Genomic DNA, 27,612 nt, shown 5'->3' with positions numbered 1-27,612 from the left:
TATTTATCTATTATACCAGTATTCTTATATATAATGACGTCACGAAATACTTTATTACACCAGTCTTCTTATATATAATAGTGTCCCAGAACACTTTATTACTCTTGCCTTCTTATTTATAATGATGTCACTGAACACTTCACTGTTCCAGCTTTCTTGTACATAATGATGTCACTGAACACTTTACTTCTGCAGGATTCTTATTTACAATGACGTCACTGAATACTATACTGCCCTATGTTTCCCCATTATGTGCACCGCTGTATAATATGAGTCATTAGACAAGTTTTTGTAAAGCAGTGGGCTCTGAGAGGCACCGGCGGTTTCCATCATTCCATGGATCCAGCGCAGCCATAATCCAGTTGTAAACAGAGCATAAGGCTGTATTCACATGTAGCGATTGTATCCAGCCAGTTCTTCTACGCCTTAGCTATACACAACTGATGACATTTTGCGCACCCCTCCATAGCCAAATATGTGAACTCTGCAGGCAGCAATACTCTGTCCAGTTTAGAGATTTTACCTGGTGTCTCTGGGCTCAGACCCGTCCCCATTATGATCTGTTTATTCATTGGTTTCCCTCTGGGGGTTTTTGTAACAAGCTGGAGGGGATTATGATAGAAAGACTTTATTACATGATTATACTAAAATGTATCTTTAATAATATCTGAAGGAAAAAAAAATAACCAAGGTAGGGGGGTAAATAATTTTAGGCTTGTTTTCTCATCAGTTTACACTAAAAAATGTAAAGAAAAACAGTCATCCCCAGCTGCACAGGTTTGTCCCATCCCAGATTATGCAGATTAACACTTTCCAAGCTTCAGTTTAGTTAAGAAAACACATTTTATAGGATTCTCTGGATTTTGTATAGGATTTGTGATAAAACAGCATTTTGTATTTTTGAAATATAACAGAAACATTTGTAACCTCGTGTAAACTTAATAGAAATCTAATGCAAATCTCTCATAGAGTCTTGTACATATATGCTACACTGTGTGGTTTCTCCGTGCACACTTGTCCTCTGTGGTCTGCAGTGTGAGAATGCAGAGGAGCCGGGGACTGCGTACACTTTATTGTCATTCTTCGTGTCAAACTTGCTTTTTCACCCCAAATAACCTCACCGTGGTTCGGGCCAGACTGACACTTCAGCTGTCAATTCTAATAAATGGATAGAAGTACATTGCTGAAATATCTGCATTGCAATTATATTCTCATGCTGAAAACAACATCAGTCTCGATTCTGTGACAAACTTAAGAGTATTATAAAAATGAGCAGAGCTGGTAGAATAATACAATATTATACCTAAAATATAAACTGCAACAATCACATTCCAATTCTTAAAAAAAAAATGGATAAATAAATATGATGAGATGAATTATTGTAGGCGATGATGGCAGTATTTAAATTGTTTAGAAGTACATTAAAAAAATGAAAACAATGTTTGGAATAAAAATGTTAATCATTTCAGATCAATGTCATTTTCATAATTATGAAGTTGATGAATAATTGTAGATATGCAGAATTACAATCATTTATAATTTTTTTGTAGTTGTAGTAGTAACATTAATAATAATAATTATTATTATTATTATTATTATTATTATTATATAGTTCTCATAAGAGTATTTATAAACCTAGTGCTAAGTTCTATGAAGGACAATACATACGTTTCGATGTGCTATGACCCTGTTTTCAGGGCTAGCTTTACTCTATGCCCAGCCTGGTGCAGTAATGTGACTATGTAGCCGCCGTCTGTATACTAGGAGAGGGGGTAGCAGTGTGAATGGGGAGATCTTACTCAGTATAAACAGCCTCAGGCTGGCACATAGAAGTTCATCTGCAGGTCTCTTGGAAGGAGATAGTGAATAGGGCGCCTTTCTGTCACCTGTGTCATAGGGGGCTCAGTCATCATAATGTAGTCACTATTATATGTAATAACAATGGTGCGACCTGGAATAAATATTAGAAGTCACCTATACTGGCAGGGACGAAGAAAGATTTATGTATGGACTTAACACTACATTTACATTTATTATATATTAATAGAATTGTGTTTTTCTATAATAATAATAATAATAATAATAATAATAATAACAATAATAATAATAATAATAATAATAATAATAATAATAATAATTCTTACTATTATACGTCACATCCATATCACCTCTTTTGTTTCTGAATATTCCCATAAATTCAGCAGGTCCGGCTTCCTCCACTAACGCAAGACAAGATTTGGGACAGACTAAAAAATACAAGTAAACAATTTCCAAGATGAATTTAATGACAATATTTCTATAGCAATACAATATGCGGTGTACAGTAAAGTGCTATGTACATTACATAAAGTTACATAGTATACAGTCCAGGGCGACTGTCTGCAGGGCTATACGATGCACTGACAGGGTGTAGCAATGTTACATCAACAGGTGTAAAAAGTGGCTGTATATGGAAGGGGCTAAGACAAACAAACATCTGGAAGATGATGGGAGTCACTCCCTTAACCGTCTGCTGCCCAGTACACATGCCCCCACACAAAGCCGCCTCATTTACAAGTTACAAGCAGGTGAGAATGGAGCAGGCTGGAGATTATAAGACCAAATGGCTCATTTCACAACTCCCCTAGAAAGCCATCCTGGCAGGGATGAAAAGAGAGAGGTGTGAAGTCCATGGGGTACCAGAGCCCAAACCTTCACACTTTACCTTCCTTCTCCAAATGAGTGGTCATTGGTTTAATAGTAGTAGTGACATAAGGGCACACACAAGGCTTCATGTTATGGCCCAGATCAGTACACACAACTAGGAGGAGCAGGTTCTGTGATATGGCACATATACCCACCATACAGATATTGCATGGTGCCAGGCTGAGATAGTAGTTAGGTAGTAGTTGGGGGTCGTAGTTCAGTTCACCCTGTTGTCACCTATGGCAGGCTTGCTCGTCCAGCTGTCGGTGAAGTGATGTTGGATAATAAAGTAGATGAACTGGTTCTCATCTACACAGTCCTGACACTAGCTCTGCACTGACTAGCTGTGCATAGACATGATGTGCAGTCAGCAGCACCTATAGAGCAGGACCGTGCTGCAGACTGGGGTAGGTGCACAGTGTGTGCGGCCAGTGGCCAGCTGGGTGGATGTAGTGCAGAGTGTGCGGTCAGAGCCTGCGATCCGGCACTAGAATGGCCTGCTCTCTGATTGGCTGACACTACTCTGGAGGGCGTGGCCCGGCAGTCTGGACTGCTCTGTAGAAAAGTCCCTGCCTGCTGACGGATGCTCAAAGTTCACAAGTTTTCCCAATGTTCCCCGAGCCGCAGAGAGCCTGAGAGCAGCAGCCAGCACCGGCACTGAGGGGCCCCGGGGAGTCGGGCTCCATCTTCTGTCACCACTGGGAAAGTTCCATAAGTGCCGACAGTCCAGAGTCATCTCCCTCCAGAGACAGCTGCAGCTTGCTGGGGAGAACGCTACGAGACGCCGGGGATCTGTCCTGAGGAGGAGAGAGTGTCTTGAGCATCCCAGAGACTGAGTGTCCTCTATGTGGTGACCTGCACGCCCTGCTCTGGGCCGGCCTGTGTACGGCGCGGTGGATCTGCCTGGCAGGACTTAATCTGTGGATCCTGGATGACCCTTGCCTCATCCTGACCCCCCAGCCTTCTCCTCTGTCATCGGTGCCCAGGCGGGAGGCTGGCCGGCTTGGCCTCCACTAGGAGGGTGCAGAACCATGCAGGCGCGTTACTCCGTGTCCAGCCCCAACTCCCTGGGTGTTGTGCCATATCTTGGAGGGGATCAAAGCTACTACAGGGCGGCAGCAGCTGCGGCGGCAGCCGGTGGGGGCTACACTGGCATGCCTGCCCCTATGAGCATGTACTCCCACCCAGCTCACGAACAGTACCAGGCCGGCATGGCCAGAGCCTATGGGCCCTACACTCCTCAACCTCAACCCAAGGACATGGTGAAGCCTCCCTATAGCTACATCGCCCTCATCACTATGGCCATCCAGAATGCCCCCGACAAGAAGATCACTCTGAATGGCATCTACCAGTTCATTATGGAGAGGTTTCCATTCTACAGAGACAATAAGCAGGGCTGGCAGAACAGCATCAGGCACAACCTGTCCCTTAATGAGTGTTTTGTCAAGGTGCCCAGGGACGACAAGAAGCCGGGGAAGGGCTCTTACTGGACTCTGGACCCGGACTCTTACAACATGTTTGAAAATGGCAGCTTCTTGAGGCGGAGGCGTAGGTTCAAGAAGAAAGACGTGGTCAAAGACTCCAGTAAGGAGGACAAGGACAGACTTCTCAAGGAGCACCATCCGTCCCAGACCCCAAATGCCCAACAGCAGGCTCAGCAGCGCCAGGCCCAGGGAGAGCAAGACAGCAGCTCCCAGCCTGTCAGGATCCAGGATATAAAGACCGAGAACGGTACCTCTTCTCCTCCCCAGGCCATGTCTCCTGCCCTCAACACAGTGCCCAAGATCGAGAGCCCAGACAGCAGCAGCATGTCCAGCGGCAGCCCACACAGCATCCCCTCCAGCAGGTCCATGAGCCTGGACACAGCAGAGCCCCACCACCAGCACCAGCACCACAGCCAGGGCTTTAGTGTGGATAACATCATGACCTCCCTCAGGGGCTCTCCGCAGGCCACAGGAGAACTGGCCACTAGTCTGATCGCCTCTTCCAGGACGGGCATAGCCCCTTCTCTATCGCTCAGCTATTCTCCGGGCCAGGGCTCTATCTACAGCTCGCCTTGTAGTCAGAGCACCAGTGGTGCCAGCTCTGCAGGGACCTACCATTGTAACATGCAAGCCATGAGCCTATACTCTGGAGACAGGTCTGGACATTTGACCTCAGGCAGCACACCGGCAGCCACCACCGTGGAAGAGACATTGCCCGATTACTCCATCACCACCACCACCACCTCTGCCTTGAGCCATGGCAGCCAGGAACATCCACACCAAAGCAGGCTCCCTTCATGGTACTTGAATCAGTCGGGGGATTTAGGCCACTTGGCTGGGGCCACCTACCCAGGACAGCAGCAGAACTTCCATTCTGTAAGAGAGATGTTCGAGTCGCAGAGAATTGGCTTGAACAGCTCCCCTGTGAACGGTAATAGCAGCTGTCAGATGTCCTTCCCCTCCAGCCAGTCTCTGTACCGCACATCGGGGGCATTTGTGTATGACTGCAGCAAGTTCTGACCCGACTACAGCTCGTGCTATGTACTGTCGCTGCTGCATAGCGCCAGTGCCCAGAACTCTCTAAAGGGCCCATTAGTTTGTACAGACTGCCAGGTTTGTAGAGGGACAACACGTAAGTTCCTGCTCTTTCCACAGGTTTTTGTTTGTAAGGTATCTTATTTTCCTATGTTACAGAGCATATATATATGGCGAGCTTTCTATATGGACATGTATATTGCAATATAGTAATTTATTTTCTAATGTCTACATGGATAATGAGGACCAAACCAGACAGTGTTGTCCATCTGCTTGTGTGAACATTGGAGTTTTCATGACAACCAAAGGGAATTATACCCGTGTATGTTACCGGTTTGTTTTCTTCTGAAGGCATAGTAGTATTGTTTGTTTCCTAATAAATGACCATTCTATTGAACGATAACTAGTCTGCTGCTTTACTGCAATGTCTACTGGAAGTAACCCATAGAATGGGCAGCAGGGCTTGTCATGGCAGCTACTTACCCCAGCACCCTATCTATTCATTCAGATCAGTCATTGTCATTTACTGTTCTTTCTCAGTAGATGTATATACAGCATTCTCATTATACAGGAAACAATGGCCCTGTATTTTACATAATCATAGATTATATAGACGTGCCTGTATGTGTGTACCTGTATAGAGAAATAGATAATATATATATATATATATATATATATATATATATATATATATATATATATAGTATCATATAGTATATATATAGTATATATATATAGTATATATAGTATCATTATATATTTATATTTTATAATATATATATATATATATATATATATATATATATATATAATTCATTTTTCTATTTGTGGGAGTACTTTTATACTTTGATATGTCAGTACTAGGAGTTGCTGGATGTGTTTTGCTGTTTTAGGTGATAGTCATTTGCCTGCTCGTCCTCAGGTACTTTACCAGGTAGACTCCCGGGGCAGTGCCCTCCCCCCTTCAGCCAGTTCATTAGCTCCAGTGATCATCCTGTCAATCAGTATCAGAGCTGATAGTCAATCCCAGATATCTAGGCCTGGCATACATAGCACATGGCCTTATCTGGAGAGAGCCACTTAAGACTCATTCTTATCTCTTATTGTCACAGTTCATTTTCTAGCTAATACATTCTAGTTTATTCCATCTCAGTAAACTCCTGTGTGCTTCCCACTAATGGGGGCTTGTGTTTAGTGAGCCGGCGCTGCAGTGCCCTGTATACAGACAGTATAGTAGTACAGCAGGATACACGTCTATAGAAATCCTGTACCATATAATCGCATAGTCATACATTTCTGGATTTGTTCAGATAAATATTCTGAGACGGACAAATAGACTCAGATTTGTCTCCCGGTGGTCTAGACACAGAGGATTTTGTTGTCATTATTTCTGTAAAGTGTTGACAGTGCTGCAAAGCCACAACCTGCAGGATTTATTACCAGTATTATCACTGGTCACTCTCCTATCTATCTATCTATCTATCTATCTATCTATCTATCTATCTATCAGAAACATCCTCCAATGATAACATATCTTACATCTATTTCTTTCTACATTTATTTATCTAGTGATTAAATGTCGTCTCTCTATATTAAACAATTCTAAACATATATCCATGTAATTCTAATATCTATATTTTCCGTCCACTGCCTAGTTATTAAATACGGTCCACAGATTACAAAGTAGGAATCTAACGAGTGAAATAACCATATAATAATCCCACATGACCATTATCACATGGTTATACCAAAACATTGACCTGCTGATAAAGAGCAAGTAACTGCACCCCTGTATTACAGTCAGCACAGACATTCCGGCTGTTACCCACAGTGGGGTCTCTAGGTTGGCACAAATGACTCCAGACTGGCTGATGTTCAGCTGTTAAATTATTAGCTTTTTATTTCAATTGGGAGAGTGTCTCTGCTCTCAAACACTGCCATTATTATTATTATTATTATTATTAGTGCTCGTATTAGAATCATAGTCATTTAATTATCAGATGGTGATAATAGTAGTAATGATGATAATAACAATACACGAATTATTATTAACAATAATAATAATAATAATAACAACGGTGATTATGATAAAATAATATCAATAACAATACTTATAAAAACGAATTAATAATGACAATAAATGAAAGGGATCTAAATATTTTTTGGTTTAATCAGTGAAGTATAAAGATCCATTTTTCACGCTGTATACTCTAGTTTAGGGTTGGAATCAAACATGCATATTTTTGCGGCGGTTTTTAGGTATTTTATGAGCTAGAACTAGGAGTGGATCCAAAAGAAGAAACAGGATAATGTGAAGTCTGATATTTCTTCATTCTGTATCCACTACTGTGTGTATTAAAAATAAAATAAAAAGACTACATGAAAAGCTGCATTAAATCTTGCATGTGTGACTTCAGCCTAATATAGACACATGCTGTAGGATCTATAAAATGTATAGGTGAAGCTCATTGTACATGATATCCCTGTGTAAGTATAGCAGCCAGGCTGTGTATACCACTGTTGTTGCTAGTGGCATGGCTGGCATGTGTAGTGTTTATGTGGTTCATCATTCAGAAATAGGCAAGACAAACATGTGAGGGCCATGACTAATTGTAAAGCAAATAGCAAAGCCATGGCCGGCCAGTGGGGAGAGCAGAGTGCACAGGACAGGGACTGCATGTGGACACAGACATTACAGGAGACCTCTCTCCCCTTAGTGTAATGTGGAGGGTCTCTGCTCCCCACTGTATACAACTGCCAGACAAGTCTCTCCAGGGCTCACACCACATGCTGGCGAACGCACTGCTTTACTCTTTCTTCTATGGATATGTCTGCTAAAAATATGCGGCCACATCATCCTGCAGGGAGCTAGAACTTCTCTACAGCATGCAATGTCTTTATTCTATGACAGATACCAATGCATCAGTGCAGAATATATCGTAATAATATTGTATCTGCCACTTATCTGAAGAATTCATAATGTATGCTGACACATAGCTATGACATTAATAGGCATATATTAGATTGTGAGAATAATAATAGTAATAATAGAGATATAGATATTAATATGTCTTTACCGTTGTCTGCTAATATATATATATATATATATATATATATATATATACATATATATTTAGATTTTTCTATATATCATCTATCTGCCTGATATCTATATGTATACTATTGTGTATCTAAATATTATCAATATATTCCTATCTAACCAATTATCTATCTAGTTATCTTTCTATCTTCTATATTTATCTAAATACTAAATATATATTTCAACCTAATTGTCTATCATATATCTCTATCTATTACCTGAATCTTTCTATCCATCTTATTTTATCTATCATCGATGTTTATCTAAATATTAGTTATATCTTTGAATCTTATAGTCTCTTTATCTAATGTTTAGTTTGTCATCATTATTTAATCATTATCTATATCTATCCATCTAGTTTTCTTTTTTTCCTCCTTTCTTTCTTTCTTTCTTTCTTTCTTTCTTTCTTTCTTTCTTTCTTTCTTTCTTTCTTTCTTTCTTCTCATTTGTCATCTCTATTTATTTGAATATAATCTATATCTTTCTAGCCACCAAATTTTCTTCCTATCTATGTAATTTTCTATCACTTCTGTCATCTCTAATAATCTAGGTGTGGCAGACAGACGGGTATGCAGGGCATTTTGGTAGGTATAATTGGCGTTTTCTGGGCACTAATCGGCTAAATAATGTTTCTAGTTATAGAGTCAGATTTGATCCAAGTAGAGTCATTTATAACCAGCCTTTACACATATGTCAAATAGGTTTATTATTGCAGCTAAAATGTCTCTGCACGTATTAACCCGACTCTGTCTGTTGGTGATATACAAATATTCAGAGCATTTTTGTACTTTATATTTATTTCTACAATATTATACAGTATATCGTTGCACTATCAGCATGTGCGAATGCAATAGTTATATCTCGACAGATGAATAAAGACAGGTTTATAGATATAATGATATTCGATCGAATATAAACATATATATATATATATATATAATATATATGCAAAATATATATATATATATATATATCAAGAGAAAAGCTGCAATGAATTGACGAAATACCTCCCAGAACTTAAGTCCATCCAGATACAATTTAACAAATGACAGTATTTAGGCATTACCCCTATTTTCGTCTTACTATGGAGTGTTGGCATATTGTTTAACATATATATATATATATATATATATATATATATATATACTGCTAGACATATGAGGCCTTTTATTGATAAATCGATAAATACATTTACACATATATATACACGTATTAAGGTATTTTATAAATAGGGCATACATTAATAAAGGGATTATTATTTATACCAGAAATTGCTTAATAAATTGATATATTAATTTGTAAACAGATAAATTTAGATAGATTTTAAATGGATAGACAGGTGATAGACAGGATAGATAGATAGATAGATAGATAGATAGATAGATAGATAGATAGATAGATAGATAGATTATAGATAGATAGATAGATTATAGATGTATACAATGGTATGTACGTTTGGGATGTTCCTGGAGTGCTAGCCTTTGTGGTTGCGCAGCCGCAGTGCCTGTGCTTAGGGAGGCCTCTAGTTGTAATTATGATCAGACTTATAAAGCCATTCATTTCATTCCAGAGCTATAAACAAATGTCGCGTTAGGCCAAGATTGATGGGCTCTATGTAATAAAAGCAGGTCTGGTCAGGAAGGAATAAAATTCAATCACAGACTGGGAATCATTTTTCAGGGCGAGGAGAGACAGGAGAGGGACGAGGGTCACACAGGGGAGAGGATGCTCCAGTACTCATAGCAATATACGGCCGAGCAGTCAGGGCACCTTTATTATGTGGGCACCTCCTATAATCACCTATATAATCACCTATATAATCCTATCTTTATTCAAGCTCTAGTTTACTTATTATTACATATTATTTAGATCAGGCCAGCATTTCTGCTTATTCTAAGATCTCATTGATCCAGATCTAGGTAGTTTCACTATAGACTATGTGTACATGGCCGTGTATATTGTATAATATTGCCGGTTAATATACTATTGGTCAGATGAACTCAGAATATTCTATCTCGGTGTATTGATAACTTGTAGTAAGTAGAGTATGTCTGTGTGATCTGTATATAGCATTGCTTGGGCCACTGTACCCCGTGCAGGCCCTGCTGATAGGAATGTATCATGAGGCCGCAGATCTCGCGTCCTCCATCGCTAATTGATACGCGCTGGATCTTTCCTAATGACATGGCGGCTCTCCGAGCTGTGGATTTACAGGATGGCTGGAGCACAGAGCGAGCATTGTGTGGCGCACAGGCGGCTTCTTGTGCTCCAGTCACACAGCACCTCTCCTAATTGTATTATTCCAATCACTGCCCTGCCTATAGAATAAATCACCTCAGCTCCTATAATCATTGTATATATGGCGACATAGAGTAGGATGGCTGCTCATAGTAGGATGGGGTGGTACTGAGGTCCCAGGACTACTGCTCCCATGTCACTTCCATCCTCTGGGCTTAGTCTTTGTTATGACTAGCTTAGACTGCTCGCCGGTGCAGTATGGAGGCGCCCTCCCCTGCTTGGAGCGATCTCTGTTGTGCAATTCGTTTGATGCCTGAGTCCTGTATCAGTGGCGCTGTGTGACCAGTCTGGCTTTACCCCTTTATCCTCTGTATCTATTTAGTATCGTGTGTTTCAGGAGGCAGCCAGTACATGGCCGGCAATGCAGAGTGACAGACTCCCGTCAGCTCAGGCTAGGCATTATAGGTGCAGGTATGTCGCCTATGCAGAGTATGAATTATTGCTGCACTATATTGTGCCCTCTCCGCAGCCTCCTGCACTGACAAGTCATGAGAGGTGGAGGAGGAGGAGAATCGCCTGCAGATACATTAGCTGCTAATAACTCTTGTTCTCCTCCACTAAACCTGTACAAGAACATCTCTCTACTACACAGCTCGGGGATGTCATACAAGGTAACATCACAGCCCGACCTGTACATGGCTCCCTCATGATGAATGCTGTCCTTAGTCTGGGCACACGGCTCATCTGGTCAGTGACTGGTGGGTGCGGAGTTATTTACAATTATCAGAGGTGCTGAAATGTCACCCCCGAGATACCCAGCCCGGACATGGCGGGAGTACCCGCGGAGGGGAGTAGAAGAAGAAGAATGGTATCTTATAGACCCGGGCAGTGACACTAGATCAGGCAGGTTACATTGCGCGCCATTTCTCCTCAGGTTACGTGATAAACGAGCAGCAGTACACACAGCGGGGTAAATATTTAGTGAGCGCTGCCCGTGTTATTCCATCAGGCTGCCTGCGCCGTGTGTGAGGATTTGTCTAACAGAGAGGCATGGATTTAGTGCTCGTGTCAACATGGCAGGGAGCGGAGCAGTGTGCACTCTAGTCACAGCAGTGTGCCCACTAGTCACAGCAGTGTGCCCTCTAGTCACAGTACTTTACCCTCTAGTCACAGCAGTGTGCCCACTAGTCACAGTACTGTGCCCTCTAGTCACAGCAGTGTGCCCACTAGTCACAGTACTGTGCCCTCTAGTCACAGCAGTGTGCCCACTAGTCACAGTACTGTACCCTCTAGTCACAGCAGTGTGCCCACTAGTCACAGTACTGTACCCTCTAGTCACAGCAGTGTGCCCACTAGTCACAGTACTGTACCCTCTAGTCACAGTACTGTGCCCACAAGTCCTACACGGCACATGAGCGTCCAATGGACTAGACAAGGGTGACGTGACGCGTACGACTTTTGTAGCACAGCAACACTAGAATAGCTTATTATCCCATGGTGGAATACGGTTTAATGAAATGGCTGCACAGAAACGGCGGGAGGGCTCAGAGACCCCATAAAGCCGCCCGTGAGCACCTGTAGCCTGTGAGGACGGGGCAGGGTGCTGGATGGCGGCAGCAGGCTCTGCAGGTCCACACTCATCTGCTTCCCATTAACAGCAGAGCACGGCTGACCCAGGTCTTCCAACACTTTCAGCAAGGTGTCCTCTAAGGACACACTCTTCACAGGCCAGGTGTTCCACATCTCAGGCCAGGCCCAGACTTTCCACTGAACACCTCTGGAAGGCTCCCTTCTTCTCCTCCACCATCAGTGCCATACAAAGAGGCCTCTCTTCTCCTGCACAGGCGGCCCCCACACTACACGCACACATTACAAAAACACTCATTCTAGCAAAAAATATTCCCGCCTTGGCTAAATTACCAAAAGTCTTGGATGTCATAATTAATTAATACAGTACCCAGAGGAGGAAGCCCAGGAAAAAAATCTCCCAAGTATTGGCGAGGGCTGTCTCACTGTGGCATTGTACTTTCTGAATGTCTGTGGGTTCTATATGTTGTTGAAGTGTTTAGCCAGTTAATCTCATATATATTCCTATTAAAGTATATTGTCTTCATACTGAACACAGTCATACAACAGATAAACTAGCCCATTCACTGCATTTCTGTAAGTGTAATCTATACTCCCATGGAGGGTAGATTCCTCCATAACTAAAATGACTTTAAAAAAAAAAACTGACTGCAATTCTAATAAACTTTATGTAGAAAATAAATCACTTTACTTAATCACTCATCATGAGACTAATGCCTATTTTGTCTCTTACAAGTGTCCGTCCATCCTTTGCTCTGAATTATGCAGTAATGTTGAACCAGGAATCTTATATGTAATGTGCCAAAGAAAACACTCAATACTTTGTGCTTTTCCCCCCTTCTCTTTAACCCCATAAAACTTTTTTTTTTTCTAAAGGACATTTACATCTTAGAATCTCTGCATATATACAACACATTTACTGTGTTTCTTCTAGTGCCTGACCTCAATGTAAGAAAAAAATAAATGAGATTTAAGAGGGAAAATTTAATGGAAGATGCTTTAGTGCAGTATGGGCTTAATGACCTCTGCATAACCCGGGCGCCTTGGCAAAGACGCCTTGATCAACATTTACTAACCTTCCAGCTTTGTAGGTATAGTCTTTCTACTCTCTGCCATCTTTTCAGCTGCCTCAGGATCCTGTGCCTAATTATAGAAAGGAGAAACAGGAAAGGCATATGAATGGCACTATTCTGAAGGTGCAGGGGCCTGGATATAGAGGGGCTTTTTGTCACCAGTTCTCTACTAGGTTACTACTTTCAAGACAACTTCAAACCTCCCAGTACACACTTCTTACACTTAACCACATTCTCAAAGGAGGCTTTTGAGCTATTAACTTGCATTACTGAAATGAGCATTAGCACAGTGAGTAAAGCCAACCATGGACGTAAAAAAATGATTTCCCCAGCGCAATATGTTTTTTCATTTTTCATTTTTTTTTTTTTTTTTTTTGCAATTGAAAAACTGTTTAGGAAAAAGGTACACAAAAATATATACTTTCAGAAAGTGAATTTATCTGAAGGAACAGATTGTCTGAGATCCCATAGACATAATTATTATAATAGATTTACATCTATGGTCAGCATAGATATATAGATATAAAGGTAAAACATGATAATAGCAGATTTATTCTGGCTGATGTGAACTAAGCCTTAGCATGTATCAGTATATGTAGTAGAACGTGATCAACTTAAGCTGGAAGAAAATATCTAACAGATCTATTTCTGTACAGGTACATGGACCAAAAATATGGTGTATAAATGGTCCATAGATAAGGAACTTGCTGGGAGTCATTTCATAATATACAAGATTTCTAACACATTTTCTGAAATATTTATTTTGTAAAAAGTCAACTGATACATGATCATCGGGATCAGTAGATTTAGGTTACAGAGAAAAAAAAGACATGAAAAACAGATTCAATTGTCAGTTTCTAATGTCCATTTTCTATCAGTCTGTTATTTGTGAACACATTTCTGTTGGTTTGTCCGTTTTGCATCAGTTTGACAGTTAATAAAATGGATTGGTCGATTTGTCTTGACCCATCCAACGTTTTTAACAGCTCTCAAACAGATCAAAATCCATTTTGACAAATGTTAAAAACAGACCCATTCACCTATATTGGTCCATCCGTGGACAAAATGGATATATTCTTACGTGTATGTTCACATTGTTGTTAAAATGGATGTTAAAGTGGTTGTTGCAGGTAGATTTTTCATGTCTGTTTGCATAGCTGCCTCAGGTTACAAATATACTGATAAAAGTAGCCATATAAGTGCATGCGTTTTAATATTCTTACTTGGCGTGATCATCAATAAAGACATTTAGAAATAGATATTTGCCACAGCATGAGTAACCATTCATATTCTGGGACATATTGTGATTCAGCATTGCCTCATGTGTACTCTTCTTGGTCATAATAATCATTTTTAGGTGTCTCAGAATGTTTGCAACTGATATTTCTAAAACCATAGATTTACCAGAGCTTCTGATTCCTATACTCTATGTCAGGTCCCCTTTACCTTTCAGGAGCAATTCTTCACTTGTCCTTCTATCCTAGGGCAAACCACATTATATCATATAACTTTGTGTGAGGACTTTTTATATATTTTATGGTCGCTTTTCATGTAAAGCCATGTAAGAAGGGTATTTATTGTATCCTCTCTATAGAGATTTTCATTGAACATTCCTTTAGTTTAGGGCATAGAGGTTTTTCATTTGTTTGCCGTTATCCATACCTGTATTGCCAAAGAAATAAAAGTCTGCAGAAGACCAAGAGAGGTGAGTAGAGTCATTTACAGTGCAATAAAAGTGTGTGGCATCCAAAAGACCAGGCAATAGTCTAATGTTTGGCCTAGTGTCAAGCTGGGTTTGCACATTATGATTATTTATTTACACATATGAAAGTCCTGACCAGCTTAAAGAGAAGATAAAATACTGGGATTCCATGTAATGGCTTCTATGTGACCCTGGCAAGATTGCACTTGTTAGAGATATACACAATTATAGTATTACTTTCGCATTCTGGTTGCAGTTAAGCATTAAGTTACAATATACACGTATTGTACAATGTAATTGGTCCTTCTGCTGCATGCTGTACAGAAAGGCACATGGGCCTCATTTGCACCCCAAGCCTCACGTTATGTGTGTCTAGTTAGATGAATGGAATACAACATGCTTTTCTCTATATTGCTTTTAACTGTAAGCTTTATAATGCTTACATATATTTGTAAGGAATACAGAGTTAACTTGTCTGCACTTTATGTTTCGTGCACTTTAACAGAATTCCCTATAAGGCTCCACCATGTATTGTCTTTTGTTGTAGATTGAGTAGAAAGAAGTATACGTGTTTCCTATATATTTCCAATTTCTTTTGAATCCACTCCTGTAGTTGGAGTTGGCTCAAAAAAAAGCCCCAAAACAAACAGCAGGAAAATCTGCAACAAAAAACCCCTCAGCTTTTCTGCAACATGTGGCCTCAGCCTCCAATATTGTACAAATACTAGAAGCTGTATCTATTATGGTAGGGTCTATAATAACAATAATAAAACATCTTTATGAAACCGCTTTCTTATCATATTGAGAAAAACTCCTGTCAGAGCTGCAACACTTTGTATGAGCTGCCGGTACACAGAAAAGATCTACAGTCTGAAAAAAAAAAAAAAAAAGCCCTCTTCCTATTTTCTCTTGTATCCAAAGAGCTTTGTGAGTGTATGAATGTTGAAATATAACACAGCAACACTTACAGTAGATATCACTGTTTTAAAACCAACAAAAATATGAAAAACAACAATTACCTCAAAGCCATTAACGTGTTACTATTTTACAGAAACTTATTTCATTACTTATTTACGGATTTTCATTTTTATTATTTGTAATGTTGCGATACAAGTCTTCCATTAGTATCAGTACACTTAAAAGCAATGTTAATGTTCATAGTATAGTGGCTTATAAAGCAGTTCCCTAATATTCAAGTCTATAGGTTGTATACAGCTACAGTGGAGCTGATCCCAGGACAGAATACTTGTTGATTCCATATTCTGATAAGAAGTCATTAGTAAACTCTTCTTATTCTTATTTATTTTTCATTCCTTTATAGTGACAGTTTTTCAGATTATCACTGTGAATAGGATAAACACCAGTCTATTATTTTGTACAAATCAATTTATTAAGAAAGAACAAATGTGAAAGGGGTAGAAAATAACATGATTCATATTATAATAGAATTTCTCCATAATATATTATCAGAAAACGAGTAGCAAAAGAAACCCAACCATAACAAACAAAATGTAACAAAAATCCCATGAAAGTTTTCCCAAAATAAAAAAAATTCAAATGTAAATAACTGTGAAGACTGTGCACCAATTATATGTACACAGGTAATAAGTCAGACAGCAGATATAGACTGAAATCGGTCTCTCTATATAAGGAGTGATTGGATGGATGGAGTGATTTAACAAGTTGCCCCTCTTGGTTCAGTCGGCAGTGCGGCTTCAGGCATTGGGATTTGTTTGCATCAGGCAAATATCTGATTCTACCATCTCTTTTACCAGCTCCTGTAATGAAGGAAATCAGTATTAGCTAGTTGCAGTATAGGTGGTTAGTGTACACTCTGCAGTTACCGACATATCTCACAATAAGTACAATGGATAGAAAGAAAGAATGTATACAATGGATGACTATTATTAATAAAGACAACAAGAACATGCCCTGAATCACAATCCAGAATAGATGTTATGTAAACTTGTAACAACCACAAAAAGAGAGTGTGTTCCATATTACAGTGACCCCCCTCCTTCTCACTCTCTTATGGTCAAACATTCCCAATTCTTCTGGATAAGTACTAGGTTAGAAATAGGGCTATGAAGAACTGATGTTAGCACCATTACTCAGGATCTTAAAGGGGTTGAAGATAAATTTAAAAAATTACAGGCGTACATATATACTATATAGACATATATACATGTTTGGGTCCCCACCAGACTGGAAGTGTTGATGTCCTGTTTCTCATCACATGACCACTGTGACTGATCAATGGCCTGAGTGGTCACATCTACATGACCAGTGTGTGACTGCTGAGGACAACAATGGCTACAAGTGTCACATGATGATAAACTGGATGTTACCTGGTCCTATGGGACCTGGAAACATCAGAGACAGGAGGAGCATGTCTTGAATTGGAGACATTAAAAGGGTGAGTGTGTTTTTCTAGTTGTTACCAGTTTCCTGTGCTTACATAATTTTTTTTTTATATAACTTGGATAACCTTTAATTCACTGCACATCAGTGGCCTGGCAGTTCTTAGAAGATTCTTCAAGCTTTGGTCAGTAGAGATATGTATGGTATATAATGTAGACCAGACCGGTATAAAGGGTATTCTGACACTAAATACAGCCATATATGTAGTAAGCCATTGTGGGCCTGTATTTTGCCGTATACAGAGTCATAACTCATGAAGACAATAGAGCTCATACTAGAACAACTAACAATTTGTAGTTTTGTAGAATTTCAGACTTCTAGTCATATAATTATTCTCTTGGAAAACACTTTAAAACACTACATTTGTCTTTGTGTCAATAAAAATTGACACAAAGACAAAGTATTATTATTATTACGCTTATTTTTATAGCGCCATCGAATTCCACAGCGCTTTACAGTCATTGACAGTTACTGTCCCATATAGGGCTCACAATCTATATTCCCTATCAGTATGTCTTTGAAGTGTGGGAGGAAACCAGAGTACCCGGAGGAAACCCATGCAAACACGGGGAGAACATACAAACTCCTTGCAGATGTTGTCCTTGGCAGGATTTGAACCCAGGACTCCAGCGCTGCAAGGCTGCAGTGCTAACCACTGAGCCACCGTGCTGCCCTACCCAGTACAGCAAAAGAAGAAATGACAACTATCAATCTACAAAACCCATCATCCATATTCTTAAGTTATTTTTCATATTTCATTACAATTTATAATTAACCCATTGCTTTTGACCCTACGTAAACTACTAGGCTGATTCCTAGGATTGGCTTGTTAGTTTATGAGTTTTGCTTGAAGTCTACAGTTTCAATAGCAGCACTGGGTTTAGTGTGACCATCTGTACCTGAGAGCTGAAACGGTTAGGGGTAAACACAGTGCTCATATTGAAAAAATGGGCCAAATTTGTGAAAACTGTCTAAGGCTGAGGCCCCACGTTGCAGAAATACAACGTCTTTTGTTGCAGATTTTGTTGCGGAATTTGAGCCAAAGTCAGGAGTGGGTTGAGCAGAAGGAAGCGGTTTATCAGATTCCTATATATTTCTCATTCCTTTTGTAGACACTCCTAGGTTTGGCTTAAAAAAAGCAGCAAAATCTGCAGCAAAATAAGCTTTTTTTTTTGGTTGCAGATTATGTTGCGGTTTTTGAGCCAAAGCCAGGTATGTCTACAAAAGGAATGGGAAACATAGGACGCTCTTAGACTCTATACCTTCAACTCAATCCACTACTGGCTTTGGCTCAAAAAAAGGCAACAAAATCTGCAACAAAAAAAAGCTTTTTTTCTGCAACATAGGGCTTTAAGGCTGAGGCCCAACATTGTAGAAACGCAGCTTTTTTGGTTGCGTTTTTTGAGTCAAAGCCAAGAATGGCTACAAAAGGAATGGGAAATATATAGGAAGCTCTGATACTTTCCCCTTCTGCTCAACCCACTCCTTACTTTGGCTCAAAAAAACACAACAAAATCTGAAACAAAAAAAGCTGCGTTCCGCAATGTGGGGCCTCAGCCTAAAAGAAAAAAGGTCTTTGATGTCCATACCAACCAATCACTATATAATCAAAAAGCAAAATGTGAAATTAAAGCTGTGCTGTGATTGGTTGATATAGCCAATAGTGAGATTTTATTTTTTTCTTCACACGCTTTCAAGTTTCATGAAACCATGACTATAGCGTTCATGTGAGCGCTACATAAATTCATGATGCCACAGGTTTCACAGGGTTTCCTGTCACAGACTGGGCCAAAACACAATGAGGAGATTTGTGAAAGTGTCTAAAAGAAATCCTTTGATGCTGGCGGCAATCGATCACCGCACAGCTTTCATTTCTTATACAGGAAGAGCTGTGATGGGTTGCTATGGGCAACAAACACCGTTTTTCTTTTAGAGAGGTTTGTAAGGCTGCTCGCTGTTTGTGTTGTCCCTAGAGTATCCGTAAATCCCTGGAAACGGTGATCGATTGGGCTGTGATCCCGGTTACTAATGATCGCTGTCTACACATATCAGTCATCGCTATACACAGGAGAATTATGGCACATTCACACTTGGCAGTAAGGTCTAGAACTGTCCCAGTCATCTGAATGGGGTTTACAGAATTTCATAGGCTGCAGGAACAACCTCATCCAGATGAATGAAACTAATTTTCAGTCACAGAAATTTCTTAGGAAATCTAAAGGATTTATTTTTTTACTTTATATATTTGCCAAATTACTTTAGAGCAGAACATGAAAATAAATTTTAAAATCTGTTATTTTTTCTGCCCATTTTCATATGGTATATAAAAACTTAAAGAATATTGGCTCCAATTTGGAACATTAATAAATCCTACATGACCTGAATAAAAAAATAAAAAAAAAGACTTGGTTAGATTGCAAAAAAAAAAAAAAAAAAAAGTCACCAATGTAATGCAGTGTTCCAGTATGTAAAATATTGCCCTGGGTATCAAGGTGCCAAAAGGGTTAACGGCGCTGAAATGCCTGAATAGGATACTTACATCAAATGAGACTTTTGTTGCCCAGCCTAGCTTCTGCTTCGCCTTGCTGCAGTCTCCTTGTAGAAAGTCCTGTGGGTGCAAAGAAAAGCAATCCGTTTCAGAAGCACACATTAAACAGCTGAATCACTTTCATACTATTACAGTATATCAGGTTTCACAGTCCTGTATGGTGAAAGTATATCCAAACCTCAAATAAGTAAAACAACAGTCATCTCTACGAGTTTAGATGATAGCATGAAACGTGTAATGACAGAACAGTAGGGTGAATATTCACTCTCAAGGTCATGTACTATGGGGAAAAATAAAACAAGGCTGTCATGATTTGTACAAATCAGTATCATGTGTTACTTATATCTTCCACTCTGTTAAGCTGCTATCACACAATGCGTTTTGACAAGTTTGCAGTGTCTTTTTTCTTTTATGGTTTTGTTGTATTTTTTTTAAAATACAAACTCAGCTGTCAGATGTTATTTTAAAGAATATAGAATTATCTACATATAAAGCATAGGTGTGTAGGGAAAATGTCACAAATTTAAAATACTAAATCACCTGAAATCAAACTAAATAAATGCTGTTTTGATATATATTTTAAATAAGAACAAAAAAAAAAAAAAATTGTGTGAAGGTGCCACGAAAGAACAAAATATGTAGTAAAAAGTAATCCACTATATAGGTGAAAGAAGAATCGTTTTTCCTATATCTTGTTGGCGTGCTGTGACCCCATCCTTATAAGTACAGAATAAGAACATGTGGGCCTGTCGTTGTATTTGGATTATTACACAATACATTTCATCAGTTCAGTTATTTGTGAGACAACACATCATGAGAAATACAGTCTACTGGCAGATGACAGGCTCCAAGGCCAGCTTCACATGGGGCCTACTATTGTGCCAGAGCCCGGATTTAAAAAAAAACTCTCTTAGTTCTCTCCACGAGGTGGCCACAAACCAAACCAGTGGTTCTGCAGTAATATTGGAACAGATTTACTAATTTGGGTGCAATTCGACCTTGGCCTAAAATGTTCCAAAATCTGGTGTGAATTGATACAACTTGGTTCAATATGGGATATCTAGTTTTTTTGACCAGATTTTCACCCTGCCCAAAAATGGGGAATGGTTTCACGGAGACGGCATGGTTAACAGAAAAGGAGACATGGATTAACAGAGCCAGAATGCCACCTTGCACTGACATTTCGAAGTAAAATTCTGGCACTAGGTAAGTCGACGACTAGGTGGTTAAACTCATACAAGACAGTCTAAGGCTGCGTTCATATCTGTGTCCGAGCCTTTCCGTTCCCCTACTCGCATTAAATATGTGGCGAGAAAAGTCCTACAAGCAGCACTTTTCTTTCTGTATTTTGCATCTGGAGACCAAACGGACCCCATTATAGTCTATGGGGTTCGCGAGTTTCCTTAGGTAACCACTTTTTTATGTGGATAGGATTCGATTCGGTAAGTCCCCAAGCAGATTTCCCAAATGGAACCCCGAACGCAGATGTCAAACGGGCCTTAAGATGAACTGAATTATAAACATCTAATATTAAATGAATGCTACATGTCTAGTAAACATTACATAGACAGATACAAATATACTAAACAGCAGCTTACACCACACACTAAACAAGCAGAACAGGCTGCTTATTAAGGTGAGTGTGATTTCTGCTACAAAAAAAGTGTTGCTTTTTAACAATTGGATTATCATTGCTAAAAGCAATTAGCTTTTTCAACAAACTAATCCATGTCTCTATAATGAAAACCAGTTTACAGGCCTTAAGTAGCTGCAATTTGTCCTCAACAATGAAATCAACCTAAACCCTGAGGCCGCAGAAAGTCTTTTCAGGGACAGTGTTCATTTTAGGGTGAAAGGTAATGTCAGGGCTAGGCTCCTGTAACTCATTACTCCACAGCCTCCACCGACCCAACCACAAATCTCCATGTGCCACTGCTGAAAGCCCAAAGATACAAACATATATCCCCCTCAGTATAAATGAAATTACTTGGGTTACAGTTCATGGTCTACATTTATGTGACGAGCCGACAGATAAATCTGTTCAGATTTCTAGTTTTTCTCTGCCTAAACCACACTCTGTGAAAACAGCAGAGGAGCTCTAGAAAAGCACAATGGTCAGGTTACTGAATCAACTGCTTCAAATTATTGTCTTGCCTTGTTTAAAACAGAAGTAAATCACAAAACAAACACAATAACAAATGAAATGCCCAACCTTAAATCAAAACATCTGCTCAAAGCAACAGGCTGAAACTGCGAAGACTGCCTAGATTTCTCATGTCAAAAGGTTCAGATGTTGTATCTGTGCAACCTGCTGTCTATGGAACGGGCAAGCTAAGCGTAACTATACAGAGACATTTTCCAACACTCACGCCTGGAAGATCCAGAACGTTTGAGTATTTTTAAATATTACTAAAATTATATTTGTTGCATAATATTTAGGAAGAAATTGACATTTAAATTTGTAAATTTAAAATTTATATACAACACACTGAAGAATGGTTTTATACATTTAGTATATATATATATATATATATATATATAGAGAGAGAGAGAGAGAGAGAGAGAGAGAGATAAAAAAAAACTAAACTGTATAGTAACACTATTTAAAGACTTACTACAGGTGACATTGTAAACCAACGAATAATAACCAATTTTTTTTTTTTTTTTTTTTATCATTCAGTTCTTCATTTTCTTGAAACATGCAAGACTGGACAGTAACAAATGACGTATCATAAATGTGCCTATAACATACTGCTATTATGCATCACCAGATCTAAAGAGCCTGAAACCAGCGTTTAAGACTTGTATAGGTTCGGGCAGTGGCACATGGAGATTTGTGGTTGGGTCGGTGGAGTAATCGGTTACAGGGGCCTAGCCCTGACATTACCTTTCACCCTAAAACATACACTGTCCCTGAAAAGACTTTCTGCGGCCTCAGGGTTTAGACTGACTTCATTGTTGAGGACCAATTGTAGTTACTTAGGGCCTTGTAAAATGTTCTTCGTTAAAGAGACAGATTTGTTTGTAGTATGCAATGCTCTACACACAGAGGTTAGATCTTTATGAATCTGACTGTATTTAATATGATTATATGCTGTTAAAGAGGATTCTACACGTTAAAGGGGCAGAGGCATTTGATCAGTAATGTAATAACTAGATATAGATATATCCATGGTCTCATACATAAAGGTGCCCATACACATTAGACTAAATGAATGCTTCCTGAATATGCCAATTTTTGGTGGGATCAATCAATTTCTATTTTGTTTTAACTGTCCCCTGAAGGCTGATAATAGGGGGAAAGGAGGATTGGACATGTCAGATTTCATAATGCCCAGGTAATTGTTCTCACATTACATAAGTCACCAATAAAGTTGTCCATCAGTGGTGTCTTCTCTTCCTTATCACTGATAACCCATGCAGATAGTGCGTGCAAATATTTCAATCACGTTTTACGTTAAATATATTTTTACAGAATTTTTGGTGACGTTTTTACATTTTTTCCATGTTATGATCTATATCTAAAAAAAAAAAAAAAATCATAAAATCCTGCAGTTCTGATTCTGGCCACTAAGCCAAACAGTATGCAGACATTTGCGGTTTTCTGTAGGAGATTTATTTGCAGCAGTCACCTCACTTAGCTGTCATTATCAATATGCTGATATGATGTATATGTAGAGAAGATACAGAATCCACCAGTCACCATAGGTCATTTCACACCCTCCCCGTGCTGAGGTCACAGAGCATGCTCTTAGTGGCAAGAGTTGGAATTGCAAGATTTAAAAAAATATATATTTTTTTAAATATAGATAATAATATGAACAAATTAAACTCCTCACCAAAATTTGTTTCTTATAAAAACTTAATTGACACAATAGGTATTGTACTGGCGATACAGTCCATTTACAAGCCAAATAGGCTGGCGAGATACATGGCTACTTTCAGACATAAATCAGAAGCTAGCTAGTCAGTCCAAGACACACAGTGATGGCTCTGCTAATAGGAAGTGTCATCTATTATATCGTATTACTAGAACATACCATTACATTTCTATTTCTGTGTGTCTTGTAGTTTCCATTGGATATTTTTTGCAACACAGACAATATTAGATGAATTGATTTACATTGATTTTTAAAATATATCATATCAGTATGTAGAGAGCTGGAGTGATATGGCCAGTGAGTGGCTGGGCTTATACAGACCACTGGAGGACTACTAGTCTATGCTGCATTGGAGCGGTATGTCACTTAAATGTGAGTATTGGTTTTTATTTTTTAATTATCTCATATACAATAGCCAGTAAAGGAAACTATTTTTTTTTTCCTTATTACATATGCAGCTGCCAGGAAACCCCTTTAAATCTTAGTCTTGTTAGGTAATAAACGATAAACTTATTAATGCTAAAATCAATTTGCAACAGTAAAGAATATGCTTATACAAAGCAAAGGGGCTGAAGACAAAGGGACATATTGTGCAGTGCTGTGACAACGTTTCAAAAACTAGTGAAAAATGTAAAGCATTTAAATGTAAATACCCGGCTTCCTGAGCACTGCTGCAGGGTGTGAGCACTGCATTTACTCTGCCTATTTAGGTGAAAGATATGGTCTGAAAATGTATTTGGGTTAATTCAATCATTGTAATTGATATTTTCAGACTATTACGACCGCAAATAAAACCAGCCAGGTTAACAAGCGCAGATTGTGGATAGTTAATCCATGCTGGAATACCTTGACTGAAATAATAAATTGTAACGATCTCTCAATTTCATGTCATAAATACACAAACTCACAAAACTTGTGTTTTTTTCGGTTTAATCCACTGAAATGTTCTTTCTAATTCCCCAAGCATCTAACAACCTCCTCCTCTGGAGAGACTGTGATTGGAAACAGCCATAGCAGCCATAGACAACTGGACAGTTTTAACATTTCCTTATCGGTTAGGTACAGGCTCCATTTATCACAGCATCAACAAAGAGGCTTACAAATGCACAAATATCATTCACAGCTATACATGCAAAGGTTTCGCAAAGGTCTTAAAGAGAACTTCAAGATTTATTATTTCCCATTAGTTTCTAGGAATGTGTGTGTCAGGTTTGCCAGCCAATGCCCACTAATGGAAGAAACAAGAAGCAACACTGGCTGGATTTGAACATGCCCAGTCCACTATTTCTGAGGAGATAAGCAGCATCAGGAGTGTAACTGCTTATCTTCCTTCTCCTATATTCGGTAAACAAGCACTTTCAGTTCATGGAAATGTGCACATTGATGGTAACTCCAAATCCAATGCATTATAGTATTAGCTCTGCATAGTTCTGCAGAAACAAGAATGGATATGGTTACAGGTACTAGACATGGGAGACGGCATCAGCAATAGCAGGGTCTCAACATTGAAGACTACCTTACAAAAAAACCTGAATATTGGAGCATTACTTTACTGGTTATTATAAAGGTGACTAATCTGAAGATGAGATTATAGCTTTAAGGTGGTGCTGGCTTCAAATTTACCACATTCTTTACAGTAATAATGTCACTATACGAAGTACCTCAATTACTGCCACATACAAGGACCCATTTCGCAACGCACAGGTGATGAGACACTGAAGGAGTGCCTGGAAAGTGAGCCTGCTTAACTACCTCCTTCTTGTAATGAAGGAAACATATCAAGGAAGTAATGGTAAGTACACTAAATCTAAAAGCATTTATCATTGTTTCTAGGAGTCTGCAATGATCAGCTAGGTTGTAGTAAGGATGTCAGTGTTGGACTCAAGTTCCAGATAAATTGGGCCCACCCTCCAACAGCGCCTAGGAAATAATCTACAGTACCCTTCAAATTTGGACCATTATTGTGCTAGAGTCTGTGCCCACCACAGGATCCTCTGGGCCAGTCTGACCCCCACCTGCAGTAGATACGTTTTCCTTGCAGTACATAGAAATGGGATCATTCATGGTTCAGGAAAAAAACAAAAAAAACAAAACACATTCATCATTATAGTCATAAATAAAAAGTTATTATTATTTTTTTGTATCAGGTAAGTTGGAAGGTAAATAAATGTTGAGTAACAAATACTATTTACGGTTTTTGTACTGATTTTGTGTTTTCTCCATTCATATACTGTACATACACCATACATAGAAGTTTTCAGAATTCTGCTACTTTTGGAAACATCCAGCAGTTCAGCTCCACAGTCAGTCACAAGACCCTACGGTAAAACGTAATTGTGTGTCTTCCATGTCCACCACACCTTAGTAACCCTATAGTTTGCTTCAGACTCAAGTAATTATTAAAATGGACCCTACGTAAACTAAATGGACACTAAGTAAACTTTAAGGTTGAGGCACCACGTGGTGTAAATGGTGCTATTTGGTTATGGCACTGCATAAACCGCGGCGTTTTACAGTTTTTGCAAAGTGGATAGGATTCTAGCAAATCACATTACACATTGTCCAAAAATATGCTCAGCAGAAATGCTGCGATTTCCAAAGAGTAAAAAACCAAAACATTATATGAACCCCAAAATGGTGACACATGAAAGTCGTGCAACTCGTCACGCAAACAATAAGCTCTCACTTTGTCATGTCAAAAGAAAAATAAAGTTATGAATTTTGGAAGTCTAAGAAGGAAAATATGAATAAAAAAGTCATCAAGCATTAACGTACAAAGTGCCCTGCGTCCTTAGGCTAGTCTTACATGGCCATAATGATTTTACGGTCCACAAGTTGCTGATCAGCAACATAGACACCGCAGACGCCCGTGAACTGCCGCACTCGCCCATAAAGTTCTATGGGCGAGTCTGTGCAGTGCCATGAATTCACGGCCATTACGGACATGTTCTATAAATTGCGGACCTCGGTTGTGGCCCGGCACACCACGGATAAAATATCTGGTGGTGTAAGAGGCCACATTGAATATAATGTGTCCACAAATGGTCCGCAATTGAAAACCCTCAATTGCGGACTTACATTATGGTCATGTAAGACCAGCCTTAAAGGTTAAGGTAGATAGTCCTAGAAACACTATTCACTCCAATATTGAATCCTCTAATTTTCCCGTACCATGGATTTGTACTGTAAGAGACCTTCAGGAAGCTCTATCAGTATACATAGGATCATGAAAGCTATTGGCTATTCAGTTTTATATTTAGAAGACCTTTACATTAAATCTCAGCAATTTCTTAAGGACATTAGCAACGAAAGTGGGACATTTTACAGAACACTAGGATGACAAGGCTCATATCTGAGTGAGAAACAAATTGTCACATTTTTTTTTTATTTGAAGAAAAAAAAATCCTTCTATTTCTTGTATATTGATAATGTTTAGTGTGATCAACTACCAGCGATTAATGACATTTCTTATTAATTAGAAAGGGGTTTTTGCCTCCTTCCGTGTCTTTATCTAACTATATTGTACACACTCTGCCCCTAGTTTAGCTTCCAAGGTCTCAACCAAATAGAACGTTGGTGGTCGCAATGTGAGCCCCCGTAGGAATTCTAACTGTCACATGATGCTATGATCCATGTCAATGGCAGAGATGTTACATTAACTGAGGGTCACGTGCAGCTATCCAAACATAACCTACATTGTAAGAAATAATTCACCTTGTCAACAAAGAAAGCAGTAAGGCCATGAACGTAAAATGGGGGTTTCCAACTTACATGCCACATGAAACCTGATTCGCTTTATCAGTACTTACAATGAAATATGAAAAACACAACTTTCGCCTGAAATCCTCTTATCAATAC

At 39.2% G+C, this 27,612-nt stretch overlaps 2 protein-coding genes across 4 annotated transcripts in view; one reads left to right on the top strand and one right to left on the bottom strand.

Annotated features, from left to right (window-relative positions):
- The first annotated feature begins 3,291 nt into the window (after positions 1 to 3,291).
- Positions 3,292 to 5,687, top strand: FOXC1 (forkhead box C1). Its single transcript, XM_075270733.1, has one exon. It carries the CDS (start codon positions 3,717 to 3,719, stop codon positions 5,187 to 5,189), a length of 1,473 nt encoding a protein of 490 aa, XP_075126834.1. The 5' UTR covers positions 3,292 to 3,716; the 3' UTR covers positions 5,190 to 5,687.
- A 10,638-nt stretch (positions 5,688 to 16,325) lies between these two features.
- The window catches only part of GMDS (GDP-mannose 4,6-dehydratase), a 429,933-nt gene continuing 418,646 nt past the window's right edge, over positions 16,326 to 27,612 (bottom strand). For all 3 annotated transcript variants that reach the window (XM_075270766.1, XM_075270767.1, XM_075270768.1), the window contains exons 11-12: positions 19,865 to 19,933; positions 16,326 to 16,682 (exon numbers count right to left, since the gene is read on the bottom strand). In XM_075270766.1, the coding sequence (XP_075126867.1) occupies positions 16,620 to 16,682; positions 19,865 to 19,933 (132 nt within the window). In that variant the 3' untranslated portion in view covers positions 16,326 to 16,619. The remainder of the gene's footprint in view (positions 16,683 to 19,864; positions 19,934 to 27,612) is intronic.

The sequence above is a fragment of the Leptodactylus fuscus genome, chromosome 4 (assembly GCF_031893055.1).
Source record: "Leptodactylus fuscus isolate aLepFus1 chromosome 4, aLepFus1.hap2, whole genome shotgun sequence".
NCBI classification, from domain to species: domain Eukaryota; kingdom Metazoa; phylum Chordata; class Amphibia; order Anura; family Leptodactylidae; genus Leptodactylus; species Leptodactylus fuscus.
This window is presented reverse-complemented; position numbering and strand designations above follow the sequence as displayed.